This window comes from Linepithema humile, chromosome 4 (genome assembly GCF_040581485.1).
Source record: "Linepithema humile isolate Giens D197 chromosome 4, Lhum_UNIL_v1.0, whole genome shotgun sequence".
In the NCBI taxonomy this organism is placed as follows: domain Eukaryota; kingdom Metazoa; phylum Arthropoda; class Insecta; order Hymenoptera; family Formicidae; genus Linepithema; species Linepithema humile.
The window spans coordinates 27960408-27980032 of record NC_090131.1 but is presented as its reverse complement, the minus strand read 5'-3'; the positions used below and the strand labels follow the sequence as shown (position 1 = coordinate 27980032).

At 44.2% G+C, this 19625-nt stretch overlaps 1 protein-coding gene across 3 annotated transcripts; it reads left to right on the top strand.

Annotated features, from left to right (window-relative positions):
* The first annotated feature begins 121 nt into the window (after nt 1-121).
* Nucleotides 122-19464, top strand: OtopLc (Otopetrin-like c). Of its 3 annotated transcripts, none has more exons than XM_067353778.1 (9): nt 122-816; nt 3962-4272; nt 5177-5430; nt 10896-11123; nt 12344-12546; nt 12956-13272; nt 14093-14258; nt 14334-14622; nt 14910-19464. In XM_067353778.1, exons 2-9 carry the CDS (start codon nt 4186-4188, stop codon nt 15613-15615), a joined length of 2250 nt encoding a protein of 749 aa, XP_067209879.1. In that variant the 5' UTR covers nt 122-816; nt 3962-4185; the 3' UTR covers nt 15616-19464. The 3 variants fall into 3 exon arrangements, with proteins under 3 accessions (XP_067209879.1, XP_012232099.1, XP_067209880.1); XM_012376676.2 differs by having other exon boundaries at nt 123-816; nt 14334-14616; XM_067353779.1 differs by lacking the exons at nt 122-816; nt 3962-4272; nt 5177-5430 and adding an exon at nt 6638-8116.
* Nucleotides 19465-19625: the final 161 nt, after the last annotated feature.

The following is a 19625-nucleotide window of genomic DNA, read 5'->3' as shown; positions in this document are numbered from 1 at the left end:
AAACGTCATCCGATCTTTCTCTTCCGACGCCTCCGTTTTCGTTACGAGCGTGCGCCGCGATACAACAACGTCGTCCGGCGCAGCGGCGTGCGGCGGGTGGCGGCGTCGCGGCGCGGGCGCTCCCGTCGCGACGCCCGGGCCATCGCAGCAGCCCGGCGACCCTCGCAGGATGTCGATGCCTCGCGTGGCGCGCCCTTCGGGAGGTGCCGAAGTGTCTCCGTGCCTCGTGTACACGCGCCACGATTGATCCGCGTTCCATCCCCGAACTCAATTTCGGAAAACATTCTCTCTCTTACATCGCACCCCACTTTCTTTCCCTTCCGCTTGATTCGCTCAACAAGTTTCCTTTTTCCGGAGCGCCGTGAAAAAAAAAAATTCGTCGAGAAGTCGATACAGAAAAGAAAGTTTAGTCACGCGCCTTTTTTCGCAGATCTTTTCTCCGAACGAAAAAAAAAACTCGCGAGAAAAACGCGCGCGGCTCGTACGCACCCCCCCGCTGTCAGGCACGCGTGTGCGTAAAGAAACGCGTTGGTGCGTGTGTTTACAACCTGTGGGTGGTGCGGCGGCGGCAACGGCAGCGTTAGGCACCGATTACGGAATATGGATTCGCGGTGGATCCGGGTAGAGGCGGAAGGCGGCAGATGACGGGTCCGCGGCCGAGCCCGGCGAGTGGAGGCGCCGAATGAAAGTGAAAACGAAAGACTGCACGGTGCGTACTACGATGTGAGAGGGAGGATGCGTCGTTCTCGGGCAAGCGACGACGAAGGGTGCGGGAAGATGAACGCCGGAAGGCGACAAATGTCATGAGCTCACCCCGTAAGTAAAGTAATTTCTTTCTTTTTTTTGAACTGACTTTTCTTGACGTGCAAGATATGAGACGAAGACATGCGGAAGTGGCGATATTCGGCGTTGGAGGGAAAGGAATTAATTGGCTGACGCACACGTACTCCCGCTTTACGCTAAATCGATCGAAATTGGCATGTTAAACGATGGAGATGAATTATTATTCATTATGTGGCATGATTAAATTATGATGTTTTGCATGAGAAATCGTAAGACGTGGAATCGGACGACGTATTTTTGGTTATTCTTGAAATAGATGACCGAAATTTGCGGAAGTATTTTTGGGCCAATCTGGAATTGGCTGGAATCTCCTTAGAGAAAACGCTGAGACGTCAATAATGTCCGTGCTTGAAATAATTAAAAGAAGCCCCGATCGTTATTTAAATTCTGCGAATTAAGTTTCGGAGCCAATAAAGCTGTGTTAGTTATTTTGAAAATAAAAAAAATTGTTTGAATTAAAAAGTCTAACTCTGCTCTAACGAGATTTCAATTCAACACGTCGGAACGGATAAGTCGCGATAAATATTCAACCGTTTCTCAAGTGGCACGCAAATATCAAACTGCTATATTTTTTGCGTTTTGATATGACTTGATGGCTCTCGGTCTATCATTTCCCGACGTTTATTTTTCATTCTGTTGCGTGCTTTATTGCGTGCATCTAGCAACGAGACGTATAGTTTAGATAAAACGCTGGAACGCGACATCGCCAGTGTAAAAAGGCAATGAACTGCTTCCGAGCATGAACGCGGAGTGGAAACCGCTGCCTTTTTCCCGCACGCGACGCAAGCAACGGAAAATCGTTGCTGCGGAATTCTGGGAAAGCAACAACTGCACTACTGTACCAGAGAAACAACACTGTCGGATATAGAATCATCGTACGGATTCTTACAAACGCAATCCATCCATCTTACTGCATCGATATAGTCGCTTTTCCACCATGTTCTACTTTGATGCCCATAAATTATTCTATCATGTATTAAACATACAATACTTTCTCGTTCGTTTGTTCACACTCGTTCTATTTAACTGAAGTATATTAATTATTAACGCTTTCATATTTTAACCACAAATTTAATCTCTTATTTTTTGATGAACAGTAATTTTGTGAATAAATGTCAAAGCAAAAGCGATATTTGGTTCAGCTACGCGATCAATAACTTGAATTATTGCAATATAATTGTTAGAAGAACGTTATTAATAGCAATTATGCGATCCAGTAATTATTCCCGGACGAGAGCTCGCGATCGATATCATATTATTCCGCACGCCACACTGCAGCCGCAAAATTATTTGTCTTATTGCGGGCGAAGCGGAACGCTAGCTAGGTCTGACTCCACATTGTTTCCACTGTGCCCAGTGTTTCCCTAATGCGCGCGGGGGAGTCATTTTGATGGAGAAATATTCGATGCCACGTATACGAGCCATAAAACGTTCGACGAACGGAAGGGTCCGTCGTGGAATGGCGTTAGGGTCTGAACGGGAAGAATGTTCATTGACGTCGGAGCTACCGCGTCCTGGCGAGGAAGCGTTTCACTGCCTCTATACTGGATCACTCGTGGGACGACAAAGTGTCCTTCGCAGATACGAGGGCATTGCCTTCCTACGCTGCGAGTATCGAACTGCTTTGTCTATCGTGACTCATACTTTTTACCTCAAAATATTTGTTTCTTTTTTTTTCCGGAGAAATTATGCTGAACGTAATTTTTTTATCCTACTATAATAAATATTTCATCGCAATATTTATATTTAATTCAAAGTAAACATCCTTAATGCTCTTAATAGGAATACGCGAGCAAACATGTAGATCACCGTGTAATTTCAATATATAGTTTTCATGTAATTTTCCGATTTATCCTGTCGATATTCGGTTTGATAAATATCGTCACGATAAATGTATATTAACGATCGGCTCTCTCCAATTTCCTCACTGTCGTGGCACATGACATTTAACGCTGACATATATGAAGTGGCTAAAGTTTCGAAGGCTGTAATCACCGAAAGCTTTGCATAGCAACTTTCGCAAGTAATTATACATTCCGCGCATAGAGCAGCGTCTTAGCAGAGTATCTTGTTACTCTGCTAACAACAACTCTGTGCAGTCAGTTTGGCTATAAGCTTAGAAACAACATGACTAAGGGGGCTGAGCACATAAGTCCGCTTCTCCCAAGATAAACTGCAACTTCCCACGATGCGTTTTTCGCGAACAGCGCGTTTTACTTAACTCGCTTTAATAAAATTGCTCGAGGACTCTGACTTTTACGCTTTCGCACTAATGAAATATTCAGTTTACCGTTAACTCTGCAGCCACTGAGCAATCATACCGTAATTGCGTTCTGAACTTTCGATTGAAATTATTACCGCACTATGAACTATATAATTAACTCAAAGAGAGCATGATTTAATTTTCTGCCTGACTAATTAGTTTCAATCTTACAAAGTACGTTCCATCTCGTCACCTTACGTAATTGAGAACATCGAAACTCGCTTCTGAGATTATCCGATGGTGTCCTCAAAAATTGTGAAATATAATGGATCATAGTTCTCTGTTATTAAATAAGATAATTTTAAAATTAAATTATTCTTTTTAAATCGATAAATTAATAAAAAGACTTATTTCTACCTGTTAATTGAAGAATAAAAAAACGTCTCAAAAGAAAGCAAACGAAACCGACAAAGTTGATTACAATGTGAGCTCTCAATTATTAACGTAATGAATTTATGTTTCATATTTCTGCATGTTATATAATAATTATTGAAATAAGCTTCACAATGATACCAATATATTTGAATTCTAACAAGCATTCTTAGTGACTTTTTTCTGAATCGCTGGTGCGATTAATAATCGGGATAAGCGTCGAAGTAAAAGTCACAGCTTCCCGGCGCGTGCTCACTCGTTCGTCCTTCGCGAAGGGGGTAAAGAGAAACGCCTTTGATATCCGGGGGTTTAAGAGTTGTCGTTGAGAAGAGGGCCGCGGCGCTCACGTACGCCGACTCTTTTCACCGGTGTATTTTCGCATCGCGCGATCTCCCGCTATCCCTCGCGCGCGAAGGGCGGGCAGGCAGGTGGAGGAGATGATGGCGTTGAGGCGATCTGTCTTTCAAGGGCCGATTCTTTCAGGCTGCAAACCCGGTGGATTGTGTGCGCAAGGATCCACCCTCTTTAGAATTCCCCGTCCGTAGAGAGGGCGAGGAGCTCGTCGAAGACAAAGACGAGGGGGTCGGCGCGCAAGAGGGGCGAAAGGAACGAGGAGAGGCGCGAGGGAGAGCAAGGACTCTCCGTGAGGAAGGTGCGGTTGAGCCACGGGGGTGAAAAAGCGAGAAGGAGATAAGGAGATAAGGAAGATGGGAGAGAGCTCGCCGGATCTCAGCCTCCGGCTACGCCAGGGCAGCTCCGACTCCAGAGATTCCTTCTACATGGACTTCGCTCAGGTACGCGGGACGGGGGGGGGGGGGAGGAGGGGCGTACAAGGCGCCGCGCGCGCGTGCTTGTAGATTAAAAATCATCTGTCTTAAGTAACCAGGGGTAATTATCCGTAGAGATTTTGGAGGCGAGAATTACAAAGCTGCGGATCTCCGACTCGGAGTCATTTCTCCAACTTATGACAAATTGTGGTGAAAAGAGAATCGCTGGATTTGCAGGATTTTAACTTTTAAATTCTTGCCAGAATTTTTTTACATTCTTAAGCTTTGTGTTATTCCATAATATCAAAAAATTATTTCGTAAAATTAGTAGATTTTGTAAAAGCTTTATTTTGATGTACTTCTCCGGATAAGGAAGTATTGCGTATACATGTTAAACGCAGATAAAAATTCAATATCCACTGTCAGTTAGAGTAGAGCGACATTTTTGGGACACGGGTGTCGGAATACGATGGATCTTTATTAAATCACTCTCAAAATATGTATTTCTGTATTCGACCCTTCTAAAATTGAATTAAAGCGCAGTGATGTGTAACTGAAATAATACATCAATAAATCTCACTACTGAAACAGAAAAATTCAATATTCCCATAAATAAAGTGTAAAATTAGTTGTTCCAGTAAGAAGAATTAAATTATTCATCTCGCTTAATTTAGTGAGATCTCTTCTTTCAATTATTTAAGCATGTGTTATCACGGTAAATGCAGCATTCTTTTTATAGCCATCGATTTAACGCATTTAAAAAGACCTGTTTTAATATTTAACACCTGCTAAAATGTATTGCTAGAAATGTTAACTCTTTTTCCTCGCGCAAAAAATAATCGAGTATTTCGAGAATTATTTGTTTTATGTTAAATGCGAGACGATTTTCAAAATTATACATGTCAATTAACGTATCCATTCTATCACACAGGGTATCGATTCCGATATCGAGGAAGTGACGCGACCAGGCGACAATAATTCCGATCCTATGCTGGAAAATCATCTGGAGGATAACGGGAATGACTTCCCGCCAATTGAGGACATTACAACGATTCCCGAGGAGGCCTCTGAAGAATTAAGGGAAGAGGAGGAAGCGGCCGCGCTGGAGGCCGCGCTACGAACGCCAGACGGTGGCACGGTTAGCACGGAAATCGAAAAACCGTCAACCGCGACGCTCACGCAGGAGTGAGTACAGAAATTGCCTTTTCCTTAACTCCCACATAATACGCGCCACTCGAGACACACTTCGCTCACTTTCTCTCTTTTTACTAATTTGCGCGATCGTTAGCGCGATCCGCGGCTCACTTAAGTAACTCGCAGACTGGAAAGTTGAAACCGGAAAAAATATTAACAGAATAAACAAGCGACTCTTGCGGTCGACAGCGAAGTAATTTTCGTCTTGGATTTCCGTAAATTCAATCCCGAAGCTTTTAGCTTGTGTACGTTGAATTGATTTAAGGAAAAATTGTTCCAGTAAGCGGGAAAAAAAATAGTTAATGTCCTCCCTCGCGTCGTACGGAGGCGAAATTATGAAGAAACGAGTGGGTCGGCGTTGATTCAACCGTTTTGTATCGATTGTTGCCGCTTTGTATGCAACCACCGCAACGTAAATTACAGCCTCCCCTAAAGAGGCCCGCGTTTCTCCACGTCTCTTCATTGGAGTGACCAACGCCGGCAGTCCCGGCGGGCGAGCATTAATCACCGTCTGCGATTAACGCGCATTTCCCTCGGTTCCCGGGCATACGACCCTGCACTTTGTACATCGCCGGCAATTAAACTTGATCGTGAAAAATGCGTCGGCGATTTCGCAGCGGCACTTCTAACGCGCCATCAATTCCGCATCCGTTCAACGGTAATACTTGTCGATGCAATTTCCGAGCATAACGCAAACTGTCGTCTTGACTTCTCTCTCCGCAATTACTAAATGCCGCTGATCGATGCTGCACTGCAGCAATTCAATCGAGATGTTATTTAGAAACGTATTTATACGGTATTATTTAAGATTTTTTTTTTTATTTTAATAGAACATAAATAATATAAAAATATATATTTAATTAATATAAATTAATAATTGAACATATATTTAAAGCAATAAATTTATTTATATATGATTTTCAATAAACGGTATTATATATCATGTTTATTATTTCGTTATTTTTGTAATTAAGATAGAACGCACGGCTGCTTGCATACTTCGTCTGCAACAATGCGACGAACTTTATTCACGCGTTGGCTTTTATCGTTATTCGTTACAATCTCAAACGGAACGATTTACCGGACCGAATACCAAATCCACCTCGAATTCCAGCGAGCGAGCGTCTGGTTTGCGCGCGAATTCGGTCCATTCGCGGAACTCGATTACTTCCGCCGGATATCGAACGTGAATTCACGTGCACGGGACGACCATCGCCAGAGTTAATATTGACCTGTCACTCGGTTACGGCTTACGCTCGATCTCAGTGCGTGTTTTCCCTCCCGCTTCCGATTCGACCTTCGAAGGCCTCGAACCCTCCTGCACTAGGTCTTCACTATCTTACCAAGCCCTCTCCCATCTACCAGGAAAGCAGCTTATTCCGTCGATTTACATGCAGATTCAATCAAGGTAGACACATACTTATGACAACGTTGCGTTTCGGCAGGAGGAAATTTATAGCGAAATATATAATTCCCGAAAAAGGACGTTTGAAGTTGTAAATTGCACCATTTACATACATTGATAAAAGTGAGAGTTAATTAAAAATACGAAAAGTTTTATTACAAAAAATTTAGCGTTGTTTGAAATACATATAAAACTGTCGAAAATTTATATTTCAAAGATCTGCCGATTTCAGACGCGAAACATTGTCTGCGAAATGTACTATACGCGTCTGATACATTTCGTTCCGGAATGAAAAATTTTCCAGTTATACCAGAAGCGTCGGTGGACAGAATATTTATATCCCACAATCCTCCGGCGGACGGACCTCTCTCTCTCTCGCGTCGAATTTGTCGTCTTGATGGGAATATGGTAGACACGGTGGTGCCGGGGGAATGCCGTCGGATATTTTCCAGTGAATGTACGAGGGTCGCCGATCTCGGTAGGCAGACGGAATAAAAGTCGAAGCGTGTGAATATTGGAGCATTTGGCGCTTTCATGGATCTTCGAAAGAATTTTTACGCGGCGCACCCTTTCCAGAGCATGCTAAAGTTTTTTTACGATAAAAAAAACTAATTAGAATTATTGGATTCTCAAATTAAATTTTATAAAAATTCCAATTTTATATCGAAAAAATTTATTTTATTTTCAATTTTATGCAAAAATTTCTTATGCAAAAATTGCGTTGCTAATTTTGTTATCAACGCGAAATCTTAATATTCCTATGCCAATTACGAAGTATCTTTTTATCGCCAATTTTTCTCGTATAATGCGCGTTGCGTGCTTTTTCGTCCGAACAACTCCTGTTGATCTTCGTTGCCGGCACGCGAGCCCTTTCGCTTTCGGTTATTTCCCGAATTCGCGGCACGTAATCGAGACAAAGCGATCAGCTGGTCCGCTGGCGATGTAACGACGTGTTACGCCGCTGCAAATTTGATACACCGCTAACGAGCTCGCTGTCAAACGGTCGTGCATCCAGGCAGGGACAGAGAGAGAGAGAGATAATATGCAGCGAGTAGGATCGATCTATATATACGATGGTCAGGGAGCCCGTCTGCCCCGGTTAGGGCCTCAGTTTGTGATGCGGGGTCCGCGAGTGCCGTGTCACGAGCCAGAGGGCCGTGATTGTGTCATCCGTTGGTGAGGGCCGTTCATGAGGGCCAACGTTCCACCGAGACGATCGAGAAAAGCGCGAATCAAGGTCACGGGTATGCTTATCAAGGAGACGTCCCTCAGGTACCATGATTTCGCTACGTTGTGCTCGAAATTGATTATACCTAGGGGTATAAAAGCTTTCATCGGAGCGTTCACTTGCACGCGCGTCAATGCAAAATTTAATAATGACATGGTTCTAAAGTAGAAATTCTATTCCACGGTCATCGATCATATTTTTATCTGACGTTGAGAGAGACGGAAAGTTCTCGTCAGGAATTTACTGCGTGAATAGGATAAATCGGATAAAAGGGGGGAAGTAATGTTAAAAGATGTGCAAGGGATAGGAGATGACGGACGACGAAGTGACGAGCGATAGGATCGATGTTGTTCGCCGACAGACAACGCGGAAGCGTAATTCCCGTCGTAATACGCGGAAACTGACGGAAAAGAAAAGGGCTAGCGAGCTGGAATTTCTGAGACGCAAAGTTCAAAGGAACTGCGCGAAGGGTCGCCAAGTTCCTGAATAAGAGATGTGCTTTAACAATGGCTGCGTGGCAATTGAATTCAAGCGAAACGCCGCCGTCATCTTCGCGGAACGCGAAGAAAATTGCACCGAGATGCGACGTCGTGCATAAAATTGCGAAGAAAATAACGGACTACCTTTGTGCATAAAACACTCGAGACATATCTGTTCGATAAATTTGCAAACTCGATGTGATTTCTCAGCAAACGCGATATATTCCGATTCTCGTGAAAATAAGAAACACGATGCAATCAATTTTATCCGCTTCTGCGAACAGAACGTGCATTGAACTTTTTGAGTATCTCAATTATGCGAGAGAAGCAGGTCAGAGCATTGTGTCAAAGCCCGGTGGAAAAAGATGTTAATAATATAATAGATTCGCTCGAGAAGAGTTGCGAAAAAAGGGAAAAGGTACTAAGGACCGTCGAAGGGCGCAAGGTAGCGTAAGGTCTTTCTACCGAAGGGTGTGCAACGCCCCGGGTCCTCAAGCCACGTATACCCTTCGCCCTTCGCAACGAGGGACGGTACTCAACCACTGAATCAACCTCTCAGTGCCCTCCCGCCCTTGCCGCCCTTACTCGGCCAACGACACCCTCTCTCGCTCCAACGCTTCACAACGCTACGTGATTATTTCAAAAAGCTCGGAGGCACGAGATGAGCTTGCGCCCACCCCATCGCGGCCGCCGTATCGCGCCAAAGCCACGTTTCTGCGAAATATTTTTACGCCGCCCGCGTGCGCCCCCGTGAAAAGGACTGGAATCCTTTCCGCACCCCTTTCCTCATCCCTGTCGACTCCCGACATCGTAGGGGCAGGTCGTCGTACGCTACGGATCGTTTATCTCCTTAAGTATGCGGAACAGCCCGTGAAATGTCGGAAGCATCAGAAGTGTGCAATTTTGACGATAGTTGCGACGGCGAAGGAAGGACGGTGGTTCGCGTAAACCTTTTTTTTCCAAACCACCTTGATTAAAATTTGACGAAATTTATGGGCTGGGTTAAGGTAGCACGGGGATCGAGAATTTTAGAAGCGGGGGAGTGAGATATAACAGTAAGACAGATTACACTTTGCGCTGACAAGACGCAGACGGTGAATTATGACAACGCGCTTTTATTACATTTTAGTGCGAAATTTTGTGAAAATAAAATTTGCTATCAAATCTTGAGTTTTTTATGACGATTCAATCATTTTATATTACAATTATCTTTTCTGCAAATAAGTTTTTCGAATCAATCGTTGTTAAGTTCATGTATTGAGAAATCTACGCGCGCGTAAAAAAAAGCGAAAAAAGTACGTTTTATCGAGTGTCAAGTTAAATAGACCAGTTTATTTTTAAATGGACGACCTATGTTAGAAAGTCAACGTCACGCCATCTCACGATACTCGCAAAGCCATCAGCACTAGTCGATCTTTTCCTGCAACCAGTGTCAATGTAATGTGTCAAACATTATGACACCGGGTTGACCTTAAATCAGGCGGACGTGTGAGTTCATATAAAAATCATGCACAACGTGCGTGCACGAAATTAACTAATCTCCTTCTTTTTGTACCTACATTTTTATCGAATTCATACGCTATATACAGAGAATAAGTGGTTATTAATATGGCTAATTAAAAGAGAGTGGATTATTAAATGAAAATATATAAAATTAAAGTCGTAATAAATGAATTTCCATTATCGCACGAAGCCATCACTGTTAAAGAATAATTGAAGCAATTTATGAAGCTTATCGAAAGAATTATCAATTAATTAAAATCGCTAATGGCAGATGATGGAAGGGCGTGGTCTCGAGATCACCCGTAATTCCCACGTGGCGTCATGCAAAATACATAAAAAATGAAGGTGAAGAGGTTTTGCAAATGGCGTATTGACGTCACGTTTGAAAACACACCCAAATACATTCATCTTCAGTCAAACACCAAAGTATGCTTATTAAGAAGAAATATAGCTTATATCTTTGCATATAATTCTGTTAGGGCTTGCATTCGTAAATCAAACTTAGAAATAATAAAAAATCTGACTGTTTCTCATTTTCGAAATTTAATTATTATCGCTACCTCTCTTTATATTCAGAAATAAATAAAAATTCGAGAGGTGAAATAATTTACAAAATAAAACGGCTTGAAGATCCGAGAGAATTTTACGAAATATTTCTGATGAAAGAATTTTCACCATACTTTTCTCGTTTCTTATCGATTATTAGACGGAAAGTAAGAGAAATAGAGAGATGTTTTTTTATTTCAACGGAGAACTACGTGAAATACGAATGCGAGCCCGAGACGTTGTAATCCCGAAGAAGCTAGACGGAGGAGATAATAACGGGATGCGCTTTATACAGCTGGCCAGGACTGCCGGTCGCGCTACCGTCACCAGCCTCGCCATCCGCGGTAATCGTCTCGCCGGAAACGCTGTCTAGACACAGCAGCAGTTCACCCTCTCGCGTTCATCGGCCACCCCAGTTCGCGTTAGCCCTGCCATGTTCCTCGCAGCCGATTCCGGCGGTCTGCTATCCGGCGCCGACCTTCCTCGAGGTCACCGACGAGCGGAAGTGGAAGAACCTTGGCTGGTGAGTAGCGGATCAAGTGTTTCGCCACATCTCGCATCGAGGTCTATGCACTCTCTTCCGATCGATTCGGGCGCTTTCTCGGCGTTGCAACCGCACTTCATTAGCGGCAATTCAACATTATGTTTGTAGCGATTAATTTAGCTGTTTCGCGTAAAATGTAATTATTTGCAAGAGAAAGCCACACGTAGTAATCTTGTACGCGGCGGCGCAGTTGGATTTTCATTAATAATAATTGAATTATTAAGCCCAGACATTTTAGTAATAATGTTTGCGTGTGTTATAATACTATTTGCAGCAACGCTTGATTTTCCGAGGCGACACGGCGATTTTAAAATCGTAGCAGCGTTATTCATAGAATTGTTAATTCGGCGAAACAGTTATTATTTATGATACGTTGTTGCGTGAATAAAATTCCACAAAAAAAATTACCCAAGTCAGAACTCGTCTCTTTTGTCGAATTTCGCGTTTGCGCCGAGCGTTTCGCGAAGATTCGCGATTTGAATTCGCTTTCGTTCACGACAGACATACGCGAAGGGGGGAATGCCACGAGTCGCCACGGAAATTTCACGTGATCCTCCAGGTTATCCTGACCGACGTCTCCATCGCAATTACCGGTACTTTATGAATCAAACACACGCGCACAGGCGACCACGCGATTACTCGTAATTGAGCCAATTCTTACGGGGGTGGATGTATTTGCGGCCAATGGTACCTCCGCTGTGTGATGTTACACGATGATGGGCATCGAGCTAACGATCCATCATTCGCGCGCTGCCCTCAATCTCCCATTTTCAATGATTCCTTCGAAAAGACGTTTTCATTCGGGTCACGGCCGTGAAAGGCACTAGCCGCAGAAACTTTTGTACCGAAAGAAATCAACAGCGAGATTGCGATTGAAGCGAATAAAATTAATTATCGCGATAATCGCGATAAAATGTCTGGGCTTGCGCGAGAGGATTCGGTTCATTCGACGCGACTCGTCAATTCAAATTTCCCTTCGCGCTGATAAAAACCGACGTGGGTTTATAGACGGACGGATTTATAGAGTGCCTCGTCGACGCGAATGAAGATCCGTTTGATAGCCGGCAAGTAGTAACCGAAGAGGAACACGGTTCCTCGAGGCGCGGCCGGAGATGGATCTATTTCCTCCACGAGGATTTAATCCGCGCGTGATGCGGATCCGCGAATTCATTCAGCTTCAATTTCCGTTTCTGCTGCAGCGACGCCCTGGCGACCACTTTGAGCGCGCTGTACGGGAAACTTCTGGTCGTGATGGGGATCGCCTTTCCCATGGCGGAAGTAATATCCACGTACATACCGCCGTCGTTCTACGAGGCTTTTTACCTCTACCTCTACTTCGGCAGCATGATCTTCCTCGTGTACATGTACATCATGTTGTTCAGGGACGGCAAGTCGAAACCAAGTGAGTTCATAATGCTCGTAAAATTTATTTTTATTCGATTTCCGTTTCCGCCGCGAGATAAAGAATCCCGACTTACAAGCAAGTATCGATCCACCTTTCCTGCGAGAGCACCAATAAAGAGAGCGTGACTCTCTAGATTTGATGAAATTAGACGAAGCTCCCTCCGATCAGACGCGAAATCACGCCGCTTTGGCAATCGCGGCCCTACATTCCAATCAATTTACATCCACGCGCATAGTGGCGCAACGTTACGTGTCATTTCGATGACCTCGCTGCTCTCCGGCCGGGAGCGATCGCCGAAACGGAAGCGAGAGACGGATTTCAAGCGAAACAACGACGATCGTTGTCGCTGATATCGGCCGTTCGGATATTAATCAGTCTGTCGTTGAATCGCGAACTCGCGGAGCAGAGAAGCAGAAGGACGTGTGCGATCTGGACTCGTCGAGATCGTCGAGCGGCGCCGGTGGCGACAGCGACACGCCTGATACCGGATGCCCGCACATGATGCATCCGGTGCGTCCGGTCCAGCACTACGGCAGCTTCTACCTGCGAATGGGCGCCGTCGCGTTCGGCATCGGCTCGATGATCTACTCCGGCCTGGAATTCGGCCAGTACTTCGAGCTGGAGCAGAACACCAAGTGTCACAACATCATGCTGGCCCTCACGCCCGCCACGAGAATGGCCTTCATCTTCATCCAGATGTACTTCATATTCCTGAACAACGAGGTGAGTGGACGTCGAGTGTGAATGACATGTGCTAAGCTGCCTCGCAACTCGCGATCTTAATTGCAATCACGGATGCTCAATCAACTTGGAATCGACTTTTAGCGAGAATATCAAGGGCCGCCGTTGATTTTAATAACTATTCTCGCACATTTTGATTCTTTGTGTTCAGCATTAGATATCTTTGCGACGAATTGTGGAGACTCAAATTAAGATATTAGAGCAAGGTGTACTTGAGATTAATTTTAAAAAACTTATTTGCAACAACCAATATAAACAATTTTTTAGAGGAGATAAATATCCGTACATAAAGCTACTGTATCGACTTTCCTTGAGATTCGCTGCACGTGTTATATCGGAAAACTTTGATGTTGTAACTCGATGGGGAATAACTAACGGAGGTACCGAGCTCCATCGTTTACAGAGTTAATGAAACAGAAGGGTGAACAACCCTAAGAGCAATAGTGGGACATGGCTATACGAGAGCGAGGGAGAGAGCGCTCTAGTGCTCTATCGATTTGTAAACTAATCTTTTTTTCGCTACAAGTATCAAAATGTAATACTAAACTCCCATCAAGCTTTATTTACTTGAATCAAAAAATGTATCAATAAAAAAATATGCTTCATGTGCAATAAAAATTCATTCCTTTTTCCATTTTATATTAATCAGTTATGAATTGTGTATATGCGTGCTTTTGTACGAGCAAATGGACGCAATTAACTTTATTTTGACGAAATGAAAAATACATTAACACAAATATGAATAAAATGTATAAAAATTTTCATTTTAATAATGGAATAATAAAACGCCATCATGTTCCAGCAAATGAAGGTTTACCGTCACCGCGTAGTTGCGCGTTTCGGGCTAATGCATATGATCGGTACGAATCTGTCAGTTTGGCTAAACGTTCTTGTGCAAGAAACGAAACACGAGATCCTCACCTTCTATAATCCAGAGAACAATTCCCTCAGAATTTCCCACAGACTGGGTGAGTGCGATGAAAAAGATGCCGGTTGCCGTTGCACGATCCGACGAGCTATCTGAGACTTTGAAACTTTCACAGGCACGAAAGGAGTCCATCTCGGCGGTCACCTGCACGGTCATCACGGGGAACACGTGCGACTTCCGCGCGGTCTCAAAGGACCGCATCACATATTCGAATGCAGAAGAACGAATATAATGGGATCGCTGGTACAAGACGCCAGCCCCTTCCTCTTCCCCTGCACGATAGAGTACAGCTTGATTTGCGCGGCTATTTTATACGTAATGTGGAAAAACATATCAAAGGCCGGATTCACGCAGCCCACCACGCCGCCCGGCTCGCGTCATCACGCACACGCCTACAGGTACAGGTAACAATACACTCTCCTACGATCGCAGTGACAATACGCGGCTACACAGGTGCGGAGACTACAATACATATTATTACAATACACGTTACCGCAGAGGCATGCAAATGACAACCCAGTTTGCGAACAAATTGCCAGCGCGGCGCGCGGCGCTTTTACCGAAATGTCAAGTGCGAATAATAATCCCTGAACAAAGCCGGCGTATGATAGAAGCACCGTTAGAATTTACGTCACCGAGTCACGAAATCCGCGTGTCACGCGTTCTCAAGGAATCGTCTAATTATCCGCAGGAAGTCGCCGCATCATTACAGCGTGGACTGCGCGCGCGCGCACAAGGGCCTCTTCGTCGGTATCCTGATTCTAGTGCTGACCATAATCTCGCTGATACTATTCTTCGTGCTGATCTCGCGGCCCGAGCTGACCAGCCTCGCCGTGACCGAGGTGAACGTGTGCGAGCTGACGCTCTACGGGATGTCCACCCTGGCGACGCTGCTCGGCATGTTCCAGATGCGCAGGCTGCGCTACGACGGCGGCCGGAATCTCGAGCTCGACAATATACTGCTGGTGGCCGCGCAGACCGGCATGTTCATCTACTCCACGTTCACCATCATCGGCGGCCACTTCACCCTGAAGAAGGACACGATCCTCGTGCTGGTCACCGCGCTGGCCAGCGTCGTTCAAACCACCTGCCAGACCATCTTCATTCTGGACGCGTCCAGACGCTCGGTCGCCACCGCCGAACAGATACGCCGAAAGCCCGGCAGGGAGATCGTGACGTTCCTGCTAGTGACGAATCTGGCCATGTGGGCGATCAACACGCTGGAGAAGTCCCGCGCGGAGTCGCATCCGGTGCAGTTGCACTTCTACGGCCTGTGGGCGTGGACGATCATCACCCACGTCTCGATGCCGCTGGCGATATTCTACAGGTTCCACAGCACCGTCTGCCTGTGCGAGGTGTGGAAGCGGGCCTACAAGGTCAAGCCGACCTACATGTGACGCAAGGGCTCCCGCGAGGTCATATGGAAGACCGGGGGAGCCCCGCAGCGGCCCAAGAGCCAACAGTCAAGACTCGATGTCATTGCGGAGAACGATCCGGCGTATTTCATGTGATCGAGAGAAATGCCGGGTCGCGACGACCGTCGAGGCTGGCGCGAAAACCGTGTTGAAGAGGGAAACTTCGTTGGACGCCGATACAAGGAGTAGACATCGATCATTTTTTTTAGGCGGATTTTTCTAGAAAAACGCGACGACACGTACACCACAGTTCGTATGCATCGTGATTTGCATCGATTCCAGGGTATTTCGGAAAACTATACAGTAAATAGATTCGAGGCTCGTAAGAGCGACTGGATAATTCACACGTAGTTGAATCGATTAGAGAAGAATGCGTCGGCCGAAAGCGGTGCTCAAACTGTCCCATAAACAGTAGCTTACTTCGTCGTTTGTCGAAAAGTCAATGTCTCTAGCTAGCCTTGTACAGATTTATTTCATCGGTATAAATGTTGACGTATTCATAAAATTTACACAACAGTGTCGTGTCTCGCAGTACAAACCTTGCGGATAGATCGCGGCAAAATATCGCCGCGATCTAGCTGCAAGATTTGCGCTGTATCAATGGATTAGCTGACTGAGAATTATTCTTAGAAAGGTCATGTTGGAAAAACAATTTTTGGCAAGCTAAAAAAGTAGATTAACCCCAGAGATACGTATGTTCAGATCCCCTTGCCGATAAGCCGATTTATCGAAATACAATATTATATACGATCTCCTCGAATCCCAACTCGGCTACCTTTTAGAGATTTCCACATAAATAATCCTCTTACTCATTGATATCTGTAAATAGCCTCTATTGAACTTCACCGTGCTGCAAAAGCTATGCGAGATAGGGAGATTTGCAAACCGCACGAGCGCACTTAACACAATCTCGGGTTTTACGCGACGAAGGGACGTCACGTGTATACGTTGATATCAATCGCTCGCCATTTCTCGCAGCTTTCGCCCGAAGCGATGACCCTATCGAGCAAGAATGACCGCACGAAAATTTCCGTAAAGGTGAACAAAAGTTCACTTGACAAAAAGAAAGCTCCATCGCGATAATAGCGGATAAACGATCCCTTTCCGTTATCTGCCGTCCAATCGGCACGGTTTCGTACGAAATCAATGAAGAGATAAGAAAAGGATTGTTTATCCGCCGCATGAAAAATATCTTGGAAAGTGAAAGAATCAATTGTACTTCTCGAACTCGATCCAACTGGTCAGCCCTACAAAACCTCATGGAGATGGAGTTCATCGATAGACATAAAATCAATACATATTGCATACATATATACGCACACGTATCACTTATATACATGCGTATCTATCACATATATTCTAAATTCTCCTCTCGTTTAGAGATACTCGAATACGTTTTTTCGATCGAAAGAAAAAGGAAAGATCCGATGCAAGTTATGGAGAAACACAATTGATCATGATTTTCATTATACATTTGAATTTTATCGCTTGTGACCAAAAGCAGAATTTTTAGGTGACGAAGTGTTAGAGATCACTCGTTAGAAATAGAAGAATTAGATCTTTCTTAGAACCAATCAGGTCGAAAAGGCTGACGTAGGTCTTCGACGCACACGGGAACAATGAAACTTCGTTCGATAAATTTTTCTATTTATCTCCGAGTGACGAATGAGAAATCGGGAAGAGTTTTCCTGCCCGAAAGACTGAAACGAACGTCAGAGGAGGGATCGGGACGTCGAGTAATCCTGATCCGCTTCAAACGAAATCCTCTAGAACATAATCCGATCGTTCGATGCTCGCGACCTAAGGCACATTCTCGCGGACAGTGTTTCATCCGTCTTCCACGTAGTACAAACTGCAGCTTAAAACAACAATCGTCCATGCAGATGGTTCGAGAATTAGAATAGCGGTGGGAGAAATAAGTTACGAGTATGTTCGATAGAAAGAGGGGACAATATTTTAGCGCAGTGATGTAGCCAGGGATTTTCGTAGCGAACAAAATTATCGAACGTTAATGCGAAACAACTGTACAAATTTTCCATTATCTAATTAACAAGCAAGCAAAGATCGCAGCGATTAGAAATATTTTAATACAACTGAGAATACAAAGGATCAATTTCTCTTGATTTTCTATTTAGCAAACTCGAAATCGACGCTCGTTCCGCGGACTTTGTATTTTCGAGCCGCTGTAATTCGATAAAGAGACAAAAGACCACGTAGATATTAAATATCCTGAAAGGAAGTGCAAAACTTTAGTCCTTTTATACGCAAAGAGATTTACGCACAAGAAAAATTGTAATATTTTACATATATTATCGTAAAAAAAAAAAACAACAAATTCGTAGAGACGAGAATAATTAGTACCGCTATTAGAATCATGACTTATAGTACACAGATATTTTATTGTCGGCGTTGAATTTCTATTATCAAGAGAAACTTATTTTACGTTGGATTCAGAAAGGTGATCAGGATCAAATCGGTTGACGAGTGCTTATCGCAAGCTCGTGCAATTTTCAAAGCTAGATGCGGAGCGATAGGGACGAAAAGCTAGTACGTTCGAGGTAGAAATACAGTACAACGGCTGATCATATCATTAAGCCTTAATCCGTCGAGAAGAGCGCTGTCCGAACTCTGATAAGAGATAAAGGGGATCAAGACCGATCGCGGCCGAGTGCGATCTCGAAACTGAAGCGACCTACTTGAGTTTCTTTTACGCTCAACTGGACAGATGCGATGACAGAGAGAAGATCACAAAAGCGAACGAACGAATCGACGTGCGATTACGTACGAGTGCGCGTCTGCGAGTGCGTTGTGTGTGTATGCGTGTGTACGTGCGTGCGTGCGTGCGGGTGTGCGTTTGTACATGGAATGATGAAGGAAGACGAAGAGAAAGGAGGGAAAGTCCCTCGGGTTTATAACGGAGATGTAGGCGTTCATAGATAATACGTGTTTCGTGCTAGAAGCTTTGATATCGATTATCGCCGTTGCGAATTATAGTTATCCGGTCGATTTTTTTGTAAGATATAGTTTCTCTAAGAGGGCTGTAAATAAACGGAGGAGAGTATACAATAAAGCGAATTCTCTCGGTGTTTAGCGCTAGTTGTGTCGACATGTTTCTTCCTATAGCATATAAATATATATAATATATATATACACACACATATTTATATATACAAGATATAAATATATTTATTATTACGTTGTTCTATTATAATATTTATTATAACATCTGACATAGGATTTACGCGCGACATGTTACGTTTATTGAGAATCCTGAGGACTCGTGCCGAGATCCCATGTGTTTCTTCGCTTTCCTTCTTCGCCTACGTCTTCGTCCTAATTAGAATAGTCGGAAAAGTCGCTCCGCGATGAGCGACGGAACGAGAATGCGACGACACAAGGAACAATGTAGATATTTGAACGGCAAGACAAAAGTTTTGATATATTAAAATTCAGATAATTTAGATGCGATTGTTGCGGAGCCTAATTATTTACATCTCATCTTCGATTTTACAAAGGAGAATCTCTTGTGAGAGATTCGCCGATTTTTCACGACAGTCTTCTCTCGTGCACATCGTTGACGCGTTTACCGGTTCCCGGCACGAGTCTTCTCCGTAAATAGATAAAATCAGGGCGAAATCACGATGGACGCAATTCGCATTTGCGAGTGATATAAGAGGAAAACGGGGCAATTCTCTTTACTATATCACGTCTCTAAACTCTGTACTTTTTCTATGTCCGCATAATCTAGTTCCTACGCAATGTTTGTACTCTTATACCCTTTGTACTATTTGTACCTTACGAATTGCAATACACTCGTCCGCAATAACGAAACCGGTTCGTTTTATTTGCCACTCACGATCACTCCCACAAATGAAATCGTAAGATTAATCTTTGGCGAGTTAGAAAGTACAATGTCGAATTGACAAACCGCATTTCTATTATGCCTGGCCGCACGATGGAGAAGCGACACCGAGGCTTCAATCACAGGAATT